Source organism: Petromyzon marinus, chromosome 10 (assembly GCF_048934315.1).
Source record: "Petromyzon marinus isolate PM22_M1 ecotype Great Lakes invasive population chromosome 10, UKy_Petmar_22M1.pri1.0, whole genome shotgun sequence".
Classification (NCBI taxonomy): domain Eukaryota; kingdom Metazoa; phylum Chordata; class Hyperoartia; order Petromyzontiformes; family Petromyzontidae; genus Petromyzon; species Petromyzon marinus.
In genome coordinates, this window is record NC_133676.1 from 3,449,119 (window position 1) to 3,462,617 (window position 13,499).

The 13,499-nt window shown below is 55.1% G+C and overlaps 1 protein-coding gene across 2 annotated transcripts in view; it reads right to left on the reverse strand.

Annotated features, from left to right (window-relative positions):
- Positions 1–12,430, reverse strand: part of LOC116941097 (gamma-aminobutyric acid type B receptor subunit 2-like) — a 69,356-nt gene extending 56,926 nt beyond the window's left edge. The window contains exons 1-5 of one of the 2 annotated variants that reach the window (XM_032951721.2): positions 12,334–12,430; positions 11,405–11,961; positions 3,565–3,702; positions 1,634–1,804; positions 537–638 (exon numbers count right to left, since the gene is read on the reverse strand). In XM_032951721.2, coding sequence (XP_032807612.2) covers positions 537–638; positions 1,634–1,804; positions 3,565–3,702; positions 11,405–11,683 — 690 coding nt within the window. In that variant the 5' untranslated portion in view covers positions 11,684–11,961; positions 12,334–12,430. Of the gene's footprint in view, positions 1–536; positions 639–1,633; positions 1,805–3,564; positions 3,703–11,404; positions 11,962–12,333 lie in introns of those variants that run through there. The other variant, XM_032951723.2, reaches the window with a different exon arrangement.
- Between the last annotated feature and the right edge of the window lie 1,069 nt (positions 12,431–13,499).

Consider the following 13,499-nt stretch of genomic DNA (forward strand, 5'->3'; position numbering starts at 1 on the left):
AAGGTCGGTGTGTGTGTGTGTGCATCAGCCCGTGTGAAGGGTGAGGATTGATGTCGATATCGCGGGACCATAATGCATGGAAATAGTGTGGCCTTCGTCTAGCAATGGATTGTCACGCACAACATTAATCAGTGCAACCAAAAGACTGACTGAGCATCCTTTCTCTCTCCGAGTGTCACCGTCTTCACATCTTGAGCAAGAAAAAAAACGCATCCCAAGAATCCAGTATCAGTCTGCCATACCAATAACTTTCATTCCGCCTCTTCGGTCTGTACTATATTTAATTGCTTCAGGAACATTCCCCACACTCGAGTTCAGACTCATCTAAAAATACAATCAAATTCAGACCTCGTGAAAGTCATTACTAAGTAATGACCCCAGCGATAATCCCCCATCGGATTCCACTTGTCAACCCCTCCACTCTCCAAAGCCTCCACTCCTGAAACCGCTTCGCCGTTACTTTGACCAACCGACAAGAGTCGTGCAATTCAAGGCAAGCAGCCAAGTGGGAGGCATCTGCGAGCATGCCATCGTACCTTGAGCTTGCGTACGTTGGCGCAGGGGTCGTTGGAAAAACTCTGCGTGTCGGCCACTTCGATGTCCATCTTCTCCAGCTCCTTGGTCAGGTCATTGTGGACCTGTGTGGGTAGTGAACTCAGCCTTCTCCAGGCAAAAAAAGCCTTCGCATTTCACCGCCTCCATCCACCGTAATTATTGTGTTTTTCCTGCACTTGGGTAATTTTCCCAGGGATATTTTTATTTCCCTCTCCAGAAATACACGTGTGGTAGCCATTGCACCACTATCTTAAACAAATTGCCATGTTGCTATCGGGTTTGCAAATTAAAGATTCTCAGACAACCGAAGGGAAAGCAATGCGAGCCAATTAACAGCACCCTTGGGGGCAATTGCCAAGGAATCTTTCACTGGAACACATCTGTCCCGTCATATGCGGCAATGAAGATGGCTATAGATCTTTACGTTGGCGCCACATGTGCTGCATCATCATCGTGTTTCCTTCTATAATGTCTGGAAAATCTGTCACCTTCCTTCAATGTGTGCGACACTCATGACCCACCCCTCCTCTTGAGCTCCTACACCTGTGCCCCACATCAACACGACACGGCATGTAGTATAACGAGAACCTCAAACCCTGCTCCCTACCACTGCTGCCCCGGAGACTGCCCCTCCTATTGCCCTTACTGCTGTCCATGGTGCTACCCCAGGTGCTGTCCATGGTGCTACTCCTAATGCTGTTCGTGGTGCTACCCCAGGTGCTGTCCGTGGTGCTACCCCAGGTGCTGTCCGTGGTGCTACCCCTGGTGCTGTCCATGGTGCTACCCAAGATGCTGTCCGTGGTGCTACCCCAGGTCCTGTCCATGGTGCTACCCCTGGTGCTGTCCATCGTGCTACCCCAGATGCTGTCCGTGGTGCTACTCCTGGTGCTGTCCGTGGTGCTACTCCTGGTGCTGTCCATGGTGCTACCCCAGATGCTGTCCGTGGTGCTACTCCTGGTGCTGTCCGTGGTGCTACTCCTAGTGCTGTCCGTGGTGCTACCCCTGGTGCTGTTCCCAGTGATGTCTATGGTTGTCACTACTGCTGTCCCTGGTGCTGTCCCCTGCTGATGCCGCAAACCTCAGAAAAGCGTTGCACGTCCTGTGCCAGGGTCCCTACACGCGTCCACTTGATGAGGTGAAGGAAGCGCACGATGGCCGGGTTGACGGCGTTATCCGAGGGCACCGTCCTGAAGAAGTACGGGTACTTCTTTTTGTCCGCCAGCACGGGGGTCGTGGCCGCGAACGAGAGCTGTGGCAGCATTGTGAGGGTTGTGGGGGTGGGGTTGCAGAGGGTATGGGCGGTGGGGGTGGTGGGGAGAGCGAGGAAGTAAGTGAGGGTTGTGTGAAAGTGGACGTGCAGGATTTGATTGTTTAAAATCCATCTATGATAGCCCAATGGTAAAGACAACCACTCGGCACACAAACAATCAATATCAGAAAATATATAATTCCCCACCCCCTCTCCCTTTTACCAATATGCATTGACCAGGATGGTGAAGTATGGTGAAACAACCATCACGTTTCAAACATGTGGTGAGGATACCTTCATCTAGCAGGGGATTGACATGAGGCCCTACATTCATCATGGCATTTATTTTGTATCATTATAAACAACATTTAAAACATTTCGCAATGCCGAAGCAGCATCACACATTAACGTTTTAATTAACCTGCGTGGCAAATTACACAGCGTGGCCATTGATCATCTGCTGGGTTCGAGAAGCGATGCACAGAAGGGGGAGCCGAAAGTTCGAGCGCAATCTCTGCCAGCACCACACGCGCTACCGGTGCAACCAGCAACCCCTTCCTGTGAGCCTGTGTGTTCAAGTCAACTCCCGCTGCTCTGCATCCAACATTAATTCACTGCCCCTCACGAGATATCAAGACGAGCACAATTGAAATAAATAATCCACACGCTCACAATCACCGGGCTCTCTCTCTCTCTGCGACTGAATAAGCTAAGACCAGCACATTCACTTATTAAGCCCATTAATTACGAGGCGCCGTGTCTGTTAGCATCAGAGGCAATTCACGCTGATTAAGCGTGGTTCCGGAGTGTCACGTTGTGTGCCCAGCTCCGAGCTCAGGAATCCTGAGCTCGGAGCTGGGCACACAACGTGGAATCCTGAGCTCGGAAAACGCCCCACTTCTCTGCAAAGGCGGCCGGTATTCAAATTTAGCGGCGATCAATTTTCTGCAGCCGTTCGGGGGTGGCACCGGGCACAGAAGCGAGATCGGCTCGATGAGTGGGACACGATCGTCCAAGGCGGCACAGCAGTCTAATTTTAAAAAATGAACAAATTATCAGCGGCAACGCTTAACCAATCAATACGCCGGCGGCAGGAGCCGCCTACACGTCAGGGACATGGCAATTCAGACGGAGGTGCCCCGAACCAGCCCAGGGAATATGTTCTGCCGCATGTAGATGCTCGTTTGAGCCCAGACATTACTTGAGGACGTGCACACGCATGCACGCTTATTGGTGAAATATCTGCATAAAAAACCTATCTAAAAAATTGTAAGTGTTTCAAATTACGATTATTGTTCGCACTCAGGACCAGGTTGTTTTGTTTTAATTAGAACACTCAATTTGCATTTCACTTAATGTCTTGCAAAACAAAACTTTCGTGTAATTAACAGAATAAACTGAAAGTTTCTAAATGTAAAACTAATTGTTTCGAAATCTAGCCCGGATCCACGCGTTCGATTACAAATCAATGCACCAATATCAAACGGTGGTCCTAGATAAAGAGCACCAACAACAAACCCAGCCAGACATTTCGTATCCCATTTGCAGCAAAGCAAAACAATTCCATTACGTTCCTCACGTCCGTACAGCGTGGACGCATCAAACCAAATACAGCACAAGGACGTTCCTCGTGGCGCCTCCGTCTGCTCAAGACGCTGCCGCCGGAGGGGCACACGTGACCGCACGACACCGCGTGCCGAGGGCTGCCCGCCATCAGAGGGGCCCACGTGCGGAGCGGCGGGGATGGAGCTAACTCTTACCTGAACCAGGTTCCATCCTTGCAGGGCCTCGGCGATCGTAGAGGTCACGGAGGGACAGACGCCCCCGAAAATCATGAGGTGCGTGGGCCCCTTCTTGATGGCATCAAAAAATGCCTTGAGCCCCTTGGCATTGTCACACTTTGGGCAGGGGTGGGTGGGGGCAGGGTTGGGGGGGGCGGGGTGCAGAAACACAGGGGACAATAGTGGCACGACGTGACCGTCTGCGACAAAGCCCAAAGCCAAAAACTGCGCCGTAAGATTTTTTATTTAAAGCTTTCGTGACGGCATGCATTAATCTTCTTGGTTCTTTCGGTAAAGTCACGCAGAAGGGACTTTACCGAAAGAACCAAGAAGATGCGCCGTAAGAGTTGACAGCACGACGCGCTTTCAAATCGCGCGCTCCGCAAAGGGGGTTTGCCATCACATTCAGTCCCTCCAGCTTGGCGACAGAGTCCGGCGTGGGGCTCAGCCTTGAGACACGAAGCGGCCGCATTTTTTGCGTTTGACAGTAATGTGGGGAACCGTGAGGTGCGCACTGTACACGTCAGCACACGGCCGTGGCAATAGGAGGCCTGTTAACGTGCCAGCACGGCTCTTAACGGCGGATCCAGGGGCTGCTCCAACGGGCGTGCCGCAGAATTACAACCGAGATTGCCGGTCTCCATCCACAGACCCCCCGCTGACTACCAGAGAACACGTTGTGGAAAGATGCCAGAAAGGCAGAAGACACGGAGTGAGACAGATAAAGATGCAATAAAATGTTAATCACCCTGGCCCTGGCCATTACCGCTCGGTTGGGGGCGATTAAGGTTGCCTAACCGTGGGATCCGTAAGCCATGCAGGAGGCGCAAGTCCACAACGAATTCCTGAAATTCCGGGGGAGCTTGAAAATGTGTTGGGAAACCCCGACATGAAATATAAAACACCAAACTAAAAAAACAAAAGCGCAGTGCGCCTCCGAGACCAAACAACCTGCCGGGTAACAGCGGGGTAGGTGGAGGAGGGGGGGGGTCAAACGCCTCGCAGGGCAGCCACTCCGACATTGTTCCAGAGGGCAAAATAGAACACGTTTGTTTTGATTCACGCTTCAGCGACTTGATATTCAGCCGGGCGCAGCGCGGGTCAGCACGTTTCAGTTTCCCCAAGACAAGTGCTGAGTACTCTGGTTTCGTTTATTGCTTTGTTTTTTTGGTCTGGAGTCACAGCGCACACAATGGAGCCACTTGCAACAAGGCGTCTATGTAAATGTTTTTTAGGAGGGAGGTAAATAAATTATGGATTCTGTGAAGTGCCAATGCCACGCTGCCAAGCTGACCCCCCCCCCCGCCCGTCCCCGCGCCTGCCGGGGCAAGCGACAGCTGAGAGGAGAGAGGAAGGGTGGTTTTGTTGGGACTGGGGTTGGAGAGCGGCCATGGGATGATGATGCGAGCACGGGAGGTAAGTGAGAGGAGGGCGCTTCCTGTCCTTACCGACGCCACACTCAGGCGGGATCGATGCGCCACTAAGACAGCTCTGGTCGCATCCCTGGCAGCGAGAGAGGGCCTTGAGCTCAAAAACGGAGCCGGCGAGTCACAGGGTGCTGCCCGCTGCCCACCCAAGCCGATCCTCACGTCGCTTGCGTTGCAGCGTTACACGGTGCTCTGCGCTGCGCCGTTTCGCTTTAGCGAGAATTTGACTCTTTAATCAAGAACGAAAAGCCACTACCGATGTAGAGGCATCGTTTATTTCTTTTGCAAAGGTTGCACAAAAACGGCGAAATGTTATTTTCGGTACCAACCGAAGCCGCCGTCATTAACGTCCACAGAGCGATCACGAGATGCTGTTTGCCCAACTCCTCCAACTCACGATATCACACTTCCCATTGCACACCGTGGCAAATGCATGTTTAATGGACACTTCATTTGACGACTGAGCCGACGGCCGTTGCGGACAATCTGGTAGTCCCAGCTCGGTGCCACCCTCCGAGAGAGCCCTCCGTCGTCTCACACGAGCTCATCTTGTACTCTCGAAAGATGCCCTGATCCAACACAAATAATGAGTATTGTGACAACCGCACACAGCTCTCTCTCCTCGCAGACGCGAGCACGGCAAATCCGGACTGTCAAAACCCGCGCTCAGTTGTACGCGCACTCTAAAGAAAGCTCCCTGGCATCAATTAAGAAGCGCAGATCGTTCACGGTGGCCATCTCCCCAACTGGGGAAAATAAGCCTTTGTTTCGCATGGAACGTGAATATTTTAAGCGCAGTCGTGCGATTGCGGCGAGAGTGTTTTTGAGATGATTAATGCAGGGAGATTGCTTTTTGCGGTCAGTCTAGCCACTGGTTTTTATAGGCATTCCCACCCCAGACCTTTGCATCGCGCATTATTAACGATGCCCCAACGTGCCATCGCTGCTCCCCCCACCCGTACCGCTTCCTGAGCGAGTTCACGCGAAGCGGCACCCGCACAATCGCAGCCTCCGCGAGGCGCTCCGCTCCCGTTCGGCGCTAATTACTAATTACTCAACAGCCTCATTTTTCTACCGCCTGCCGCGGGGACGCTCACAAAAAGGTGCCCTCCCGAAAGGTCTCCCAAAGCACTAAAGTCAGAGGTCACGCCGCGATCCTTTGAAAGTGAATGCAGCGGGAAATGGCGGGGGGTGGAAGGAACGTGAGGGAGTTGGCTGTAAAAAAAAAACGCGCCACATCCAGAAGGCGCCCCATAGCTCCAGACACCCCAGGGGCTGCGCTAAAACAGAAAAAAAGTTCGAGCCTCCCACAACACCACGAGCGCTGTGGGGCGCCCCGTGCCCAATTTCTAACAACCGCCCCAACGCCTCTCGGATGCCGGACACGAGGCCGTCGCCGCCGCTAATGAGCCATGCAAACCGCGGGGATTGGACGGTGCACGGGATGAGGAGGCAGGGCACGTGGAGAGGAAGGAACTCCTCCGGCCGTAGCCGTGGCGCGCTCCGCACGCACGCCCCTCGTCTCGGTTCGGCGAACCCTGGGTTCGATCTGCCCACGCAGCTCATGGGACAACACCCTAAACCGCATCCACTGCACAAGCCGCAGATGCGGTCACCTGATGCACGAGTGTACACTTAAAAACTCTCCAGTAGCGACTGTGGTCACCCAGAACAGACCGTACAACGTATAATGACGCAATGCCCTATCCACAAATACGAAGGAGGCATCACAGCGACGATACACCACTCCACTACTCCTGACGCGGTTCCCTGGGCTTGGCCACCTGAATGTGACGTTGTAAGTTGTTGCTCTGCATCTCCATCAGCCGTACAAAATAATAAAAAGCGATGATTGTCCAATTATGTGACACGTGACGGAGCTAGGCTCGCTCTACATACGCAACGTGCGGTGTGTCGCCGCTCTCCGCATGCCGCGTACACGTTTAATTTCCCAGGAAGCCCAATAGGGACAGCAGGTAATTTCTGGGATGTAATTGACTCCAAGCAGCGAGGCCTCCATCAATTAAGCTCGGCACCATCTGGCCAATTGAGGAGAGCGCCTTGCTTGAAGGCAGGATCCAGCACTCTCTGACCGGATACGCAGTTTCTCCGAATCGCGCTCAGTTCTGCCGCGCGCGTTCACAACCGCCCCGGCGCTGCTGCGTGTGACAGAAGAAACGAGCCTATCAACTTATGGACGCATCATGCATGAATGCGTGCACGGGGCACATTTAGACAATGGCAAACAATGGCCGGAGATTAACAACCAATGGAAGGCGTCGATTCCCTAAAGCGCCGCGCGTGTCTAAAACCCGTGCGCCTGAACCCCATTCTCACACCCACGGAACTGGTCACGGTCAGGGTCAGGGTCATGGCTGGCCTTGGGTTGGCGCTAAGAGCGTGGGTTCGAATCGCTCCTCCTCTCGATTCCTGCCGCGCAACTCGTGTTTTATGGGCACGCCCAGCGCATCCTTGGTTGGCCGCGACCCGCCTTGTACACGTTATTGGATTATTGCAAATATCGCCAGTTAATTCCATCACTTCATGAAGCCCCCAGCCCCAAAGCGCAGAGTTTCACCAATAGCTCGAATAACCGACTGCATTATTGATACGCTTGCTGTATTAGTCGTTGTACGCCTTGCGGCTTTAAATATCTTCGAACGAGAAGTGCTTCGAGACGCACGCAAATTGTGGCAGAAGAATAAGAAGCGGAGGAGGAGTGCGCACTTGACGGCGCGGCGATAGGCACGAACGGAAGCGTGCGAGCGAGCACATTACGCGCACGATGTGCAAATACAATATAGAACGAGCAGGCAGGCAGAGGGGACGAAAACAGAAATCAATCAAATGCAAGAGAGGAGAGGGAGGTCTTAAGTCAGGATTTAAGCAGTAGGGGTGGTGACAGGCTGACAGTAAAGCCATTGATCTTCTCCGTGGTGGTGGTGGTGGTTGTGGATCAGCAACTACGAAAAAACTAAAACACACATTTTTGGGGGGTATTTTACCAGGTAAGGCCCACTGAGCTATACAGCTCAATTTTCAGAAGCGATCTGGCCACAAATGGCAGGTCAACGAGGTGGCTTATCATGTGGAAATGAATCGCAGCCAAATTCTCGAAATGCGTGTTTATAAACGTGGAGGGAAAAACCGGAGGATCAGGAGACAAATTCATGCAACCCCGGGAATAAGAACTAGCAAACTCCAAATATACAAGCGTCAGGGTCAGGATCGAATCCGCGACCTGTATGTATGTGCTGCGTGCGTAACCAAACTAAACACCAAAAGCAGTTGTAAAGAAGTGAGTTTCTCAATCTAGATTTAAAAGAGCATCGCTTAAGTGGCTTCATAATATCGGAAGGAAGAGCATTCCAGACGGCCGCAGAAGCGCATCCGAAAGCGCACGATGCTGTGACCGTTGGTTAGCCAAAAGCCGCTGCGAGGGTGACCGGAGTGTGCCTGTATACCAGGCGAGGTATCCAACATCTTGCCACCGTGGCGCCCTGAACATCTGCAGATTAACTCATGATTCCACGGGCAGAGCGCGCCCAGAGAAGGGTGAGGGGAGATGCTGTCGAAGCGAGAACGCGCGAGCGAGGCCATGGCACGAGTGTGCCATATTTCATGACTGCTCATTGGATGCTATCATAAAACATGGAATCGTTACTTTCGCTGGACCTCCAATAACACGGACATCTCCAAATAATTTAAATCAGTCACGCTTCAGAGACCCAAGGTCAAGGGTCAGAGTGATCCTTGATGTGCAGCCAGTGGGGGAAGGAACTTCACATAAATGCTTGCAATATTGTAACGTGGCCCCGCTAATCTCCAGCAGATGCATCTACGTGAACCATTACTACTACGCAGGTGTAAGCGCAGTGGTAATTGGAAGATGATGTTGCTTTGGCAAAGGTGAATTATACGGGCTGCGTGATGTCCCCTGGTGCCCGGTCTCGCCGTGTCGGCAGAGGCGCCGTTGGCAGATGGGGCAGGTCATAGCGTGCTTGCGTCCGGGCTGGGGAATAGGCAACAGGATGTGTGTATTCTTGGTGTATTGTTGTTGTAGTTGTTGTGGTTGGTGCTAGTGGTTGCGCGGGAGGGGGAGCGCGCTCAGGTGGAAGACTCGGGCAGTGGACACCGCCATACACCCCCTGTTGGAGTCGGGGAGACGCGGAGGGTGGGTGGGTTGGGTCCTCTGTGCGCTGCCAAGATTCCACATTCCCCAGATCCCCGCGTGTCAGCTCACAGGCGTTGTCGCCAGGTGCCGCGTCGCCTGGCGCGCTGTACCACGAATGCATGACACCTCGTCATGCTGCAGATGTGATTTAGAGCCCTCGAGTGCCACCGCTTCCCCGGCGGCTCTCCCCCGAGGCGTCCGTTTCAGTCGTTTTCACGCTGTGAGCCCCCCCCCCCCCACCAACTCCCACTGCCGAGACCGGCGAGTGTCAGGGACATGACCCCTTAGAGGCGCCTGGTCCCGGAATAGCGTGGACCAGTGATCCTTTATGCAGGCACCATCACACTTCTCGTATCACTGGGATAGTATAATGTTTAATTATAATGATAATTTGTTATTATGGTAATTAATTATAATGACAATTGAGGGATTTATTAATTCACTGATGGATGAAGGCCTCCTTATGGAATATCGGCCATGGAGATTTATTGGCCATACTTCACCACGCTGGTGAGTCCGGGTGAACGGGGAGCGACGGGGCAGCGGAGGGGTGGGGATGCTCAGGACCGGAATCAAACTTAGGTCGCCGGATGCACAGTGCAGGAGGTGCTCCACTCACTGCGCCATCGCTCCCCGAGCTCTCGCCTGAGCATCGAGGCGGCTACACTGGGCCCCTAACACGAGTGTCACGCACGGACAAATGAAATGCATATTAACTATGGCGAGGATGATAACAGTCATAATATAGCACCACATGAAAGGCGAAACCCCAAACAAAAACTGACAAAGCACAGATGGAGGCTGAGCACGAGCGGCTTTGAAGCCTCGTCCTGAGAGAGGGTGCGCGCACGACTCGGCGTTCCGCGTCCCGGCGTCACGCATCGCTCTTACTACCCCCCAGCACCCCGTCACCACCACCACCCCTCCCTCCATCACCCCTCCCCCCACAGCCTCGTATTAACTAAAGTTAATTGGACTGCCCGGGGGGGGGGGGGGTGGTGGAGAAGAGACCAGCAGGCCACCTCGGACCGCTCCTTCTCGAGTCGGCTCCACCCTACTCCCCCTTTTGCCCTGTGCCCAGATCCCCACACCACGGTAAAAGCGACGTACATACAACAATTATTATTCAGACTTGAACAATTATTATTATTATTACACCAGCTGGAACAAATTAATCGATCCCAGCCAAATCCCTTAATAGCTACGGCGAGGCGAGGCCAAGGGGCGAGCGCGGGGGCAGGAGAGAAGTAATCAATCAGTCAGTCAATCAATCAGTCAGTCAATCGTCATTGCCTACTCACGATCGCCCCCTCCACCAGTCACCGGCGCTAAGGAGCCCTGCGGCTCCACAGCCCTGAGGCTCCTTGGCGCCGCTATCGCTCGGGGGGGGGGGTCCCTTGGTCCGCAGCCGCTGTTCGTGCTCAGGCGTTCGGTGTCAGACGTGCGCGCATCACGTGCCCTGTCCAGAGACAAGACCCACTGCCTTTCTCTTCGCATACGACAGTCTATTTCTCTTTACCTTTACTCGCTATCTCCCGTGATGGACGGCCGCCACTTTTGTAGAGCGTTTCGAGATGCGGATCCCCCAAACCCGTGTGGATCCCCTTCCACGTGGAGACGGGGCCCCTCTGATCGAGGAGGGGATTGTTCTCGAAGAAGTTGTCGATGCGCGCGACACGTGGATGGAACGGACACGTCGGAGGAGTTGCTATGGAGGGGGCGCGTCGCGGTGCGAAACGAGCGGAGGCGGCTCGGGCAAGCGGGGGCCTCGGTCCCCGTTCTCACGAGTTCGAGGAGGCAGCGGCTCCCGGCAGGGTTCATCCCATGCCCCCTACTCACCTGCAGTGCCCCCCCCCCCCATCCACCGCCCGCGCTTTTCTTTATTATTTAGTGACTCGTCCGCTGGCTCGGACCCTCCGGGTCTAAATGCGTCCTGATTCAATGCCGAGCAAGGTGCGCATATCGTGCGCTGCGTTGACGTTGCGGTGGCGACCCTACTCACGGTACGATAGAAGCGTACATAAATCGCGTGCACATACGTAAAATATGCCGCATATGAGGATCGACGCATGCACGCACACTCAGAGAGCGCACAGAGCACGACAACGTGAAACCAGACAATAGACGACTATCGTCGTGATCTGCGAGCACACGGCGAGTACGCGAGGACCGAGTAGTGCGAGAATAAAAAGTACCGGCAATGGACCGAAGAGAATACCTCTGTATCGTACCACTTGAGGCCGAGGCGGTAGCCGGGCAGCAGGAACGCGTCCTGGTTCACGTGGCGCACGGCGAGCGTCACGGCGGGCAGCACCACCTGCCCGATGTCATCGCCCGTCTCCGCCGTCACGCCCAGGGGCATGAGGCCCATGACCGCCAGTTCGGTGCGTTCCGCGGTTTCCCCTTGGACTCCCGGCGGCCCCGCAGCCAGCCACAGCAGCCACACGAGCAGCGGCCACGGGGGGCGAGGCGTCCCGGTCGCGCCGTGCGCACCCATAGCCCGGCGCGCTCTGTGCGGGGGCGAGCGCCGTGCGAGCGCCGCGCGCTCCCGAGGAGAATGCGGCGGCAGCGGCGGACAGCCTCGCCTAGCTCCTTTTGCCGGCGACCCTAGGATCGCCGCCGTTTCTGTCGGCTTCGGGGACTCGGCGCCGAACGTACATCCTGGACATAGCACGCGAGTGGCCGGCCCGCCGGGCTGCAGGAGGGTGAAGAAGGAGGAGGAGGAGGAGAGTCGCCTCCCACGGGCCGCCCCGCCTCTGCGCTCCTTCTTCCTCCCTGAGCGGCACGGCGAGGCGCGCACGTTGACACACACACACGCACGCGCGCGCGTGCAGACGCGCACGCACGGGGGATGCCGCACACCCGCCTACACCGCACGCCGGTAGGGCTGCTCGCACCTAGCGTAATCGAGACGCAATGCGCGCGAGTCGGGAGGGAATGTGCAAGGGTTCGCTCCCCGCTTAGCCCGGGCTTCATGCAGACCCCAGCTCGCCCGCCCTCCTCTTGTCGACGCCGCGACCTTTCTCCACCACCTCCCTCCCCTTCCAGCCCCTCCCCTCCTACCACCCTCGCAACACGGGCTTCGCCGCTGCTGGCACGAACGCGCTCGCGAAAGAACACCGCTGCGCTCACGCGTTACACGCTCACCGCGGAATGCTCTTCGCAACGACGGCGACTCCGGCCCTGCGCTGAGATGTCCGCGTAGCGGCTCCGTGCCGGCAGCCGTGGGCGCGGAAGGGGGCGGGGGGTGACCGTCAGGTGAGCTCCGGGGAGGGTGGGGGGGGTGAAGCGCTCTACGCCCCCCCGGGCGGCGGAGGAGGAGGCGATTTCGTAGGTACAGCCGGTCACGTGGGGACAGTCTCTTCTTTTTAACGGCGGTGCCAATAAATCAATGAAGCCCCGATCGTCATTACTACAAATGCAGAAAACATATCTGAATTTTCAATAAATGCATTTTGAGTGAACCTCATTCTCCCCGTATGTGTGTGTTTGTCGCGGTAGTGGTAAGAATGATACAAGCTTCCTTTGCTAAGGCACTTAAGCCGTACATTTGGCAAAGCGCACGTGCGGCAGATGCGTTTCTTTCTAAATTCGCGTAAACTGAATTGGAGGCGCGTCTGAATGTGCGACACGTGGTGGTGATGATGATGATGATGATTATTGTGATGATGCATGGAACCTCGTGTGGCGACAGATGGGACATGCACCTCCGATTAGCACGGTTGGCCACGTACACCACGTATGGCGCGAAAGAAGTTGAACATACATACATACATGCAGGCTTACGCACGAGACGGCGATAATCAAGATGATTATGATAAGAGTTGATGAGGACGATCGATCAAGATTAGAAATACATCAGCACGCGCTTCTCTGTGCTGGCTCGGAGTTGTCGTTTCTCAGCATCGACGTCCTGTCAGTCGCGCATCGCCGGGTCGGGCGAGAATGTGCAAACACGCAATGGTCACGGAGACACGCGCGACCACCGGGCCGATCGCGGCCGACGCGCAATGATGGCACTAAGTGGACGTGATGGAAGACGCTCACTCATCCGCGGAAACGCCGCCTTTCATTAATTATTCCATCATTTATTCAGATTTATATATATATATAACAAACTCCCCCCCCCCCCTCCCACTCCCGGGGCCTCTGGCGAGGAGGCTATGGATGGGCTGGGGGAGGAATTAATGCAGCGGCCAAACCCGCACAGCGGCACGCGAGCGCCAACACTCGCGCAGAGCTGGGTATCGGCGAGCGCCGGGACGTGACCGAGATGAAAACGCAACGGGTGGAGGGCTCGAAGCATACCCCGA